At 36.1% G+C, this 11,077-nt stretch overlaps 1 protein-coding gene across 1 annotated transcript; it reads right to left on the bottom strand.

Annotated features, from left to right (window-relative positions):
• Positions 1-16: 16 nt before the first annotated feature.
• On the bottom strand, positions 17-10,819 carry LOC129738186 (uncharacterized protein K02A2.6-like). Its single transcript, XM_055729377.1, has 4 exons — positions 10,750-10,819; positions 1,421-3,105; positions 404-1,266; positions 17-107 (listed from the first exon to the last, which is right to left on the bottom strand). The coding sequence occupies exons 1-4, from the start codon at positions 10,817-10,819 to the stop codon at positions 17-19; spliced, it is 2,709 nt and encodes a 902-aa protein (XP_055585352.1).
• Between the last annotated feature and the right edge of the window lie 258 nt (positions 10,820-11,077).

Genomic DNA, 11,077 nt, shown 5'->3' on the forward strand with positions numbered 1-11,077 from the left:
CATTCCCGGGTGGCCTTCATGGGCAAGCTCTAGGACTTTCGTTCGCAAGGGTGCTGGTATAATCATTCGGGTACCTCGCAATAATATTGGACCAGAAAAACACAGTTCTGTAGCAAAGAGTTTAAAAGGTTTTGATTCTTCTGACCATATATCATGTTCCAAACCGTCTCTTACTGATTTGATCGAGATGTCAATCTCTGAAGCCTTTTCAATTTCGGTCATTTTTATTGCGACTGGCTTAGCGTTCGAAGCTACCCAATTTACATAGAATTCTGCGCACTCATCAAAAGTCCTACCTGGAAAACTGTCTGTGATTGCCAATCGAGAAAGCGGATCGGCGATGTTTGTTTTCCCGGGTCTATAAATTACTTTCGCCTTGTACGCTTGCAATCGAACAACCCACCTCTCAATGCGTGCACATGGTTTCGATTTAGGGCTAAATATTGCTTCTAATGGTTTGTGGTCTGTTATCAATTCAAATGAGCGACCGTACAGATAAAAATGGAAGCGCTCTACGGCCCATACCAGGGCTAGCGCTTCTTTTTCAATTTGTGCATACCGACGTTCTACGTCTGATAAACTCTTACTTGCATAAGCTATAATTCTAGCCCCTTGGCTATTGACCTGCATGAGGACTGCGCCCAACCCTACAGGACTTGCATCTGCTACAAGCTGTGTTCGATCATCGACATCAAAGTATCCTAGTGTAGTCGGGCTAGCTAAAAGGGTTTTCAACTTACTGAAAGCTGCCTGTTGCGATGGTCCCCAAATAAAAGTTTGCTTCTGTTTCGTTAACTGTCGCAGAGGATCCGTCAGTGTTGCCAAATCAGGGATAAATTTGCTTAAATAGTTTACTAAACCAAGAAAACTTCTGACCTCCTCCCCTGACTTTGGTTCCCGAAAATTGCGGATCGATTCAAGTTTGTCCATATCTGGCTTAATTCCATCCACGGACAGAATATGTCCGAGAAATTTCATTTCTGTGACGCCATAAACACATTTACCTTCATTGAGCGCAACGTTTTTATCCTGCAACCGCTGGCGAACTTTTGCCAGACGCATGTCATGTTCCGTTTTATTGGCTCCATAAACCATGACGTCATCGATGAAAATCACAACTCCCTCGCATCCGCTAAGGATCTGTTCCATGGTTTTTTGATACAGCTCGGGAGCGCAATTTATTCCGAACATCAATCTTGTGTAGCGGTACAAGCCTCTGCTTGTGATGAACGTCGTGATTTCACGGGACCGTTTTGATATTTCTACCTATCATAAAACGCAATTTATCAGTTTTTTTTTTATTTATTTAATAAAATTCATTCATCCAGTGTTAATTCACATTGCCAAGTAATCAGAAACAAATTCAACAACTTTAAAAAAATAAAAAAAAACAAGTGAGTATCATTACACATTAACGTACCTGGTGAAAAGCGCTCTCTAGATCCAAACGTGAAAAAAACTTTGCCTTGGCAAGGTGCGGCAAGAAATCCTCAAAAGTCGGTAAGGGGTGGTTTTCTCTTTCGACAGCCTCATTTGCACGACGCATGTCAACGCAAATGCGGACATCACTGCCGTCACCCTTTGGGACTACAACCACGGGAGAAACCCATTTCGCTGGTTCGTTCACCGGCTCTATAATTCCCTTACTCAACAACTCATTTATCTTTCGATCGACAAGCTTCTCCAGTGCCACTGGTATACGCCGGTATGGTTGAACAACTGGAACGACGTCTGCTCGGATCGGTATATCTAAGACTACATCCTTGATTGTCCCTAGCTTACCGCAATTGTTGGATTCAACTTCGTTAACTGGGACGCTTATTTTCAGAATTCCCATGGCCATCGCGGTGTCGCGACCGATCAACGTTTTACCATCGCCCTTCACCACGTAGAACTCCACCATGTCACTCAAGTTGCCAACCTTGAGAGTTGCCGTGAATGCGCCGACTAGCGGAAGTGATTGGCCTCCGTATGCCTTGAAAACCATGGGTGCTTCTCGACGTTGATTTGTTACAGTCACTTTATTGTTCTTCAGTTCATCCCACTTTGACTGGCTCAAAAGGTTGTATTTTGAACCTGAGTCGATGACAGCGGTCGCAATAACTCCACCGATCTCGCATGTAACTTCGCCATTACAACTAGGGGAGGTTACATGGAACACGTATTCCGCATTATCATCAATCTGCTTCACGGTTTGCTGGTCTTCATCCTTTTTAAACGTTCTTGTCCCAGTATTGGAAGAACATCCGTTGTCCTTTCGTTCACGATAAGAAAAGCCGCCTGTTCGTTTCAGTTGCTTAACGCGACACTTTTTTGCAAAATGATCAGCGCCACCGCAATTTCTACATGTTTCGCCTCTGGCAGGACATTTCTTATCTTTGGCTTGGTGTCCGACGTAGCCGCAACGATGACACTCGAATCGGTTGGTCACAAAAGGTCGTTTTCTCTTTCCGCTGAAGGACGCTACTTCGATCTTGTTAACATCATTGGCCTGTGGTTTCGTTCCTTCTCCGCTGGTGAAGGACTTTTCCTGTTGGGCAACGGTCTCAAAAATCTTTGCCGTACTCAGCACTTCCTCCAAGCTAATGTCACCACGCTTCAGAAGATCTCGACGCAGAGCAGCTGACTGACAGCTCTGAATGATTTGGTCCTTAACATTTTCATCCACTCTGTCCCCAAAGCCGCATCGCTCTGCCTGAACTCTCAGACGGATAGTAAAAGCATCGATATTTTCACTCATTTTCTGCTTCATTTCTCTTAGCAAATGACGCTCGTAGGATGTGTTCTCTTTCGGCAGGAAAAATAGATTCAGTTTTGCCTTGGCTTCCTCAAAGGCGGTCATGTTCGGCGTGTAAATGTCTACGTTGAGCAGCGGCCCACGTGTGTCCACAGCTGGTAGTTCCGGCAAAGTTTCGAACAATTGTTGGACACTGGGCCCCGCATAATGGAGTAATAGGTCCTTCATCCAAACGTCATCGTCTATACGACCGGCGCGCATCATCGTTTCGAACGATCTAAGCCACTTCCGCCATTCGCTGCCGACATTGTCGGTGTAAGAACCATAATCGAATGGCTGCATCTGCAGTCCTAAAGCACGGATCACGTCTGCAAACAGTCAAAAAAAAACAAATCCAAAATTACTTTTAAAGTCAATATTTTGCTTGAAAAACAATTTCTTTCTCAATGTTTTTTTTTTCTAACTTTTCCTTAAAATTTATCCGCACTGAACATGAATCACAGTTAGGTATAATTCTTATTGGATCGTTGTATCCCGTCATATTTTGACGTTTCACACATTCACCACTATTCATCTCAGTCTGTCGCGTAGCCATTTCCACTAAATCATTGCAAACTTAATGCTCCATCTATGTCTGAGAATGTGAACACAGTCAGCTTTAATTCTTATTGGATCACATTTTGACGTTCCGAATATTCATCGCATCAATCATCTCACACACACCAATTCAAACATTCTGATCATTCCGATGCAGAAAAGTACGCCATCTTGAATCCAAATCCTAATTTTTTTGTTTGCAAATTCAAATGATTCACTACCCGCATTTAAGCGATTTTTTCTTCATATTCAAATCCATCTTCTCAACATATTTCGTCCATTCAATGATTTTTCACTGCATTTAAGCAACTACCTGCTGTCTGTTCTAGCTCTTACGCCCTTCTACTCCTGCTTTTACGCAGACTGAGACCAGAAATTCTAAAACCGCATTGAAGCGACTGGTTCAGCACCCAATATATTCCGCATACAGACCAACCAAAAGATTGATCTGCTGCTTTCTTTTTCGTCCTCAATTTCCGATGTAAAATGCTTACCTAGTGCGTTCGCCATAGCACCTCGTCGCCAAAATGTAGTATCGTGGAGGTCGGTGGGGAGACTCGAATAAAACACGTGCAGTCCAGTTAGCCGCTTGTACACGAATGCCTCTTTATTCTATATAGTCTTGTTCACTCCGGCTTTATTGTAGTGTGTATCTGTAGGTCTGTTCAATGCAATGCATGTTATAATTAAGGTATGACGAATCAATGTAAGGATACTATAAGAGAAGGTGTGTAAGGTTTATTGGTTGCAATACTACAGAGCCTTGAAAGTTTTGTGTGTACCCTTGACTTAATGTCTGGTTGCTAGAATAGAGAAAAATACAAATAATTATATTAATCTTACCAAAATTAGCAAAAAAGAGTCTCACCTTGCTTCAAGGTGTGTACATACAGTAGGTGTTACCGAATATCGAATTCCCGATTCAGCCATTTTGGCTATTCAGGCTATGCAACTATGCGGAACTCATGAAGTTTGTTTACCAACAAACCACAGAAATGCTGAGCAAATAATAAACAAACTCATTTTTTTTTTTTTTTTTTTTTTTTTTTTTTTTTTTTTTTTTTTAATATGTCTTTATTTGTACCAATTCATCTTTACATTTATATTACATTATTACATTAAATTAGGTGTTCAGTTCAATGATGAACTGTCCAGAGCCCTATAGTTTATTAATCACTATAATTTATTTATTTGCATTAATTTTGCTGAGTGCAATCAAGTATTTTTATGTAGGAGAACATCCTGTAATGTCAAAAAATATTACAAACTTACCACTAAAAACTAAGACTATCCTATATTAAAACTAATTATAGAGAGAACGAATCTCTGCGATGGAAGACTGCATCGATTTGCCTCTGAAGTTGGAGATGATTTTGTTGGCCATCTCTTCGATCGATTCAATGCCCGCAATCCGATGAAGATCTTCGGTGCTGTGGCAAGGTGGAAGCCGCAAAATCATTTTCAGAACCTTGTTCTGAATCCTCTGGATGGCTTTCTTCCTCATCGCGCAGCAGCTAGACCAAATCGGAACTGCATACATTATCGCTGGTCGGAATACCTGTTTGTAGATTAACATCTTATTTCGCAGACACAACCTGGATTTCCTGTTGATGAGAGAATAAAGAGATTTAGTATATTTATTACACTTAGATTGAATATCTTCAATGTGATTTTTAAAAGTAAGATTCCGATCAAGTGTAAGTCCCAGGTACTTCACGTGATCAGACCATTCTAATGAAACCCCATTAAAAGTTATGGAATGATTTTCATTAGGTTTTAAAAATTGAGCTCTTGGCTTATGGGGAAATAAAATAAGTTGAGTTTTGGAAGCGTTAGGAGAAATTTTCCACATTTTCAAGTAATTCAAAAAGGAATTTAAATTTTGTTGCAATCTACTGCGTACCACCCGTAAATTTCGACCTTTGGCTGAAAGCAAAGTATCATCAGCAAATAATCTTCTACCTTTTCCTTCTGGTACATCAGGAAGATCAGAAGTAAAAATATTGTATAAGATTGGCCCAAGTATACTACCCTGAGGGACACCAGCTCTAATGGGTATCCTTTCAGAGCATGAATTTTGATAGCTTACTTGTAAGGTTCGGCTAGTCAAATAATTTTGAATAATTTTGGTGAGATATACAGGAAAATCAAATCGAGCTAATTTAGCTACTAAACCTTTGTGCCAAACACTGTCAAAAGCTTTTTCAATATCAAGAAGAGCAACACCAGTTGAATATCCTTCAGATTTGCTAGCGTTAATCATATTAGTTACACTCAAAAGTTGATGTGTAGTAGAATGTCCATGACGAAAACCAAATTGTTCATCAGGGAAAATAGATTTCTGATTAATGTGAATCATCATTCTATTCAAAATAACTCTTTCAAATAGTTTACTTAAAGAAGGGAGCAAACTAATTGGCCGATAACTCGAAGGCTCTGAAGCATTTTTTCCAGGTTTTAAAATTGGAGTTACTTTGGCATTTTTCCATTTATTTGGAAAATAAGCCAAGTGAAAACATTTATTGAAGATTTTAACTAAAAAATTTAAAGTGCTTTCAGACTTTTTAATAAGAATATAGAAAATCCCATCTTCCCCTGGGGCTTTCATATTTTTAAATTTTTTACAAATCAATTTAAGTTCATCAATATTTGTCTCATGAGAACTTTCAAATACATTTTGTTTAGAAAGAATATCATCAAATTCAAGGGAAATTTGAGCATCAATTGGACTTACAACGTTTAAATTAAAATCATGAGCAGACTCAAATTGTTGGGCTAATTTTTGAGCTTTTTCTGCATTCGTTAAAAGAAGTTTATCCCCGTCTTTCAAAGTAGGAATTGGCTTCTGGGGCTTTTTCAGAATTTTAGTTATTTTCCAAAAAGGCTTTGAGTAGGGTTTTATGTCCTCTACTGCTTTGGCAAAGTTTTCATTACGAATGAAATTTAAACGACGTTTGATCTCTTTTTGAAGGTCGCAATAAATAAATTTCAAATAAGGATCCCTAGTACGTTGATATTGGCGTCGACGAATGTTTTTCAGTCGTATCAAAAACTGAAGATCATCATCAATTAAAGGTTGATTAAATTTATGTTTAACTTTAGGTATTGAGGCGGCTTTAGCATTGACTATTGAAATTGCCAAATTTTCTACAGCCAAATCAATATCTTCTATTGAATTAAGTGGAACGTTTACATTCAAATTACGTTCAATAAAATTCATATATCGCTCCCAGTTAGCCTTTTGAAAGTTAAAAGCTGATTTTAAAGGGTTTTCAATGGGACTTTGGGATAAAGAAAATGTTACTGGAAGGTGGTCTGAATCGAGGTCCGCATGAGTAACTAATTGACTACAATGCTCGCCTAAATCCGTTAGAACCAAATCAATTGTGGAGGGATTTCTAATTGAAGAAAAACAAGTATGCCCATTAGGATATTCAACAGTATAATAACCTGCAGAGCAGTCGTTAAATAAAATATTCCCATTTGAATTTGATGAAATATTATTCCAAGATCGGTGTTTTGCATTAAAGTCACCAATAATAAAAAATTTAGATTTATTTCTGGTGAGTTTTTGTAAATCTCCCTTCAAAAAATTTTTCTGTTCACCGCTGCATTGGAAAGGCAAATATGCGGCAACAATTATAATTTTCCCCATAGAAGTTTCTAATTCAATTCCAATTGTTTCTAAGACTTTTGTATTGAAAGAAGGAAGAAGTCTAAATTTGAGACGACTATTGATGACAATAGCTACACCCCCACCTTGTCGATCAAGTCGATCATTTCGTAAAATTTTAAAGAAAGCATTGCTTTTCAAGTTATTGTCTGGCTTTAAAAAAGTTTCAGTGATGACAGCAATATGTATGTTTTGAGTTTTCAAAAATAAAAAGAATTCATCTTGGTTAGCCAGCAAAGATCTAGCGTTCCAATTCATAATATTTAAACATCTATTTGGATCCATGAGGGAATCGCAAAGTCATAATAATTTTGTTAGCATAATTAAAAGAAGTTTGGAAAGCTTCAAACATTGAATTTGCTTTCAACATAAGTTGCATCATTTCCATTAAATTTTGATGCAAAAATTTTAATTTTTCCTCAGTAATCTCACCCAAATCAACAAAATTGTTAGGATCAGAAAAGGAAGGAGAAGAAAAAGTATTTGAATTTCGAGGATTTTCCCAAGCCTTCGCATGAACGTTGAGACTTGGTTTTTTCCCATTTTTATTAGTTAAACCTGAAGAAGGCAACCCATTTTCAAATAAACAAACTCATTGAGAGCCCTGCTTACTCCGCGCCTACTGTGAAAGTCGGAGAACCTCGTGTATCAAAAAACCTTGCCTTGCTTCAGCGTACGAAAACATATAGACTCTAATTTGACAACTCGATTGCTGATTTTCCAGCAAACTAGATCAATTGCTGGAAAGTTCAGCTATTTGGAAACCGATTGCTGGCTTTTTTTTGCTGGAAATCGAAGCAAAAATTTACTGTGTAAATAGTTCAGAAAAAGCATGTTCGGACCGAAAATTTTTGAATCAAATGAGACACATAAAATGTAAATCAAAATTATTCGTTTGACTTTTCGAAATTTTTGGAACCTCTATATTAATCATTATAAAAAATTTTTCTCATGTTTGACCATATAAGATTTGGCCTTTGGTATAATTTTTATCTTCAAATGATAAAATTGTTTTTTTTTACCTTTTCCATCCCCCATCTAATGAAAATCTCTTTTGGAGATCATCCCACTTTTCGAGATGGATGATTCCCTTGTATATGCAAGTTTTATTTACTTAGAAATTTCTAAAAAGGCTTCCAAAGATTTGTGAATAATAATTGTGACAATGTTGATATTCTTAGGTATCATTTGTTTGAAATCGCAGTACTAAATGGTTCTACAATAAGTTTTCTCAAATTTGGATGGTAGAATTGAACACATTGAGAACCAAAAATGACTCAAAAGTTTAAATTTGGCAAATTAAATTGAATTGTTCAAAAATAAAATATCAGATTTAATTAACTTATCAATTTTTTAATCCCCCGGTTTAATTCCACGACGGCTATATATGTAAGTGTTGAAATTAAAGCTTTCAATTCATAACTTTGAATTTTATAATTATTTTCTTTCTCTATGAGGAATTTAAAAAATATGACCATAATTGTTTCTTAAAAGCTGGGTTCATTAGTTTTACAGCACCCAGTCCAAATAGCTATTCAGCTGAATTAGTCAATTCACTGTTCAGATCAATTAATATTCTTGTGGAGTCTCCAAGCCCCCCAGCGAATACCCCAGAATTTATCACCTAGAAGAATGTTGAAAAAGTTATTTATTCAAATAATTATTTTAGAGTTTGTTTAAGATCTTACAATTTGAAGAAACTTTGTCGAAGACATTATCAAGATCACATAAAAATAAAAAAAAGAATACAGGTTATTTTTAAAAATACATGTAACTTTTTGTTTTTATTCAATATCTTTTTAGTATACGAAATTTTGTAGGTAAATTAAGAGTAATTGTTCGAAATGTTAAAACACTTAACTTTGCCGAACATATTATTTATTATAGTTGATTGTAATATACTGTAATTTATTGTAACTTTTTGTAAGTTTTGTAATTTTTTGTGTTTTTTTTTAAATTATTTTTTCATTTTGTATCATTTTTGTCATTTTTGTCATTTTTGTCATTTTTGTCATTTTTGTCATTTTTGTCATTTTTGTCATTTTTGTCATTTTTGTCATTTTTGTCATTTTTGTCATTTTTGTCATTTTTGTCATTTTTGTCATTTTTGTCATTTTTGTCATTTTTGTCATTTTTGTCATTTTTGTCATTTTTGTCATTTTTGTCGTTTTTGTCATTTTTGTCATTTTTGTCATTTTTGTCATTTTTGTCATTTTTGTCATTTTTGTCATTTTTGTCATTTTTGTCATTTATGTCATTTTTGTCATTTTTGTCATTTTTGTCATTTTTGTCATTTTTGTCATTTTTGTCATTTTTGTCATTTTTGTCATTTTTGTCATTTTTGTCATTTTTGTCATTTTTGTCATTTTTGTCATTTTTGTCATTTTTGTCATTTTTGTCATTTTTGTCATTTTTGTCATTTTTGTCATTTTTGTCATTTTTGTCATTTTTGTCATTTTTGTCATTTTTGTCATTTTTGTCATTTTTGTCATTTTTGTCATTTTTGTCATTTTTGTCATTTTTGTCATTTTTGTCATTTATGTCATTTTTGTCATTTTTGTCATTTTTGTCATTTTTGTCATTTTTGTCATTTTTGTCATTTTTGTCATTTTTGTCATTTTTGTCATTTTTGTCATTTTTGTCATTTTTGTCATTTTTGTCATTTTTGTCATTTTTGTCATTTTTGTCATTTTTGTCATTTTTGTCATTTTTGTCATTTTTGTCATTTTATTACAAATGCGCAATAAATATAGTTGTTTTGTTCAGACAATCATGATAAATGATATAATTAATATTAATACAATCATTCATACAAATATAGCATGGTCGACTATATTTAAAATTGATTCGATCATATTTATAGTTGGTTCGAATGTACATACATATTTACAATTAAATTAGCAAAACATTGTTGGTAAAACAAAAACGTTTTTCACCAAATACTGCCTACTTAGAATTCATTTATAATCTGATTTTGAATCCCGTTTACAGTTTGGACTATCAATTACAACAAACACTGTTAATCTGGAATTGAGCCTTGACTGATGAGCTCCTATTTTTTTCAACATCCAACAATCAGAAGAAAAATAACCAAACATAAAAACAAAACTCCAGCGAGTCCGTTTAGTTTGACGAGAGTTTTAAATTGTCCAGAAAAACGCTTTTACATCACCCAACAGCGTTCTCGTTTGCTCTTGGCAGCATCATTCGCATTCTTGAAAGTTCATTTGTTAAATTTTTCCTAGAGCATGCTGCAGTGCAGCTTTCAGATACGTATGGGGGTGCACAAGAAAGAAGCTTGACAATAAACTTGAAATTGAGCTGCGTCTTTTTTTTTGTGCAAGTAGCTAGAGGAAGTGTTGGGTTCGGGACTCGACTTTCATGCTGATGGGAGAAAAATAGAACCCCTCGTGGGAGAACATAAAGACGACATTGGCAGTTTGCTTTGAGATGAAATGTGGCTATTTCTTTGGGCCACAACAGTGCAGTGGAAAGTGTGGATGAAAATTGTTTATTTCGTTGGCGACAAAAAATCTCTAGGATCGCAGCTTCCGTAACGTGTGACGTGACGTGGGCGTTAAGGATGAACTTGTGGCGCTTCCTAGAGTCGCTGTGTAACCAATGGAGGATGCAATGTTGAAGAAAAACTCCTGCTAGCTAAATAACTAGTTTCATCCCTAACCTTATTTCGAATTTATAAGAGGGAAAGAAAAAAAAAAACCGCAAGACCCACGTAACGTACATTGTTCGCCGATGGCACGGTACAAATTGCTTGGGTGTGGGAGTATTTTGGCCAATTTTCTCCTAGCCATTTCTCCACTCAAGATAACGACAATAACGAACGACGAAGACGAACTGGATTCACTTGGCGGACAGTTTCGAAGCTCTGACTCGGATTAAAGCTACGAGCTAAACTGTCCACAGATTCTTTTTCAACGTCCTATCGGGTGATATTGGATCCTTCCAGAGCGTAAGGATCAGGCAAGGTTTGGGCAAGGGAGAGTTTCGCGAAGCGTTAAAACATGACCGAGATCATTCTTCGTGTTACGGAAAACGCAAGGAAACTTGCT

Source organism: Uranotaenia lowii, chromosome 1 (assembly GCF_029784155.1).
Source record: "Uranotaenia lowii strain MFRU-FL chromosome 1, ASM2978415v1, whole genome shotgun sequence".
Taxonomy (NCBI): domain Eukaryota; kingdom Metazoa; phylum Arthropoda; class Insecta; order Diptera; family Culicidae; genus Uranotaenia; species Uranotaenia lowii.

What these genes read in the sequence shown, in the direction of transcription:
- LOC129738186 (XM_055729377.1), bottom strand. Translation starts at nt 10,819, where the DNA reads ATGGCTAGGAGAAAATTGGCCAAAATACTCCCACACCCAAGCAATTTG. An exon ending in CCGTGCCATCGGCGAACAAT is followed by an intron (nt 3,106 to 10,749) that starts GTACGTTACGTG and finishes GACTGTTTGCAG; the next exon opens with ACGTGATCCGTGCTTTAGGA. An exon ending in CCATGTGCACGCATTGAGAG is followed by an intron (nt 108 to 403) that starts GTGGGTTGTTCG and finishes TCTTTGCTACAG; the next exon opens with AACTGTGTTTTTCTGGTCCA.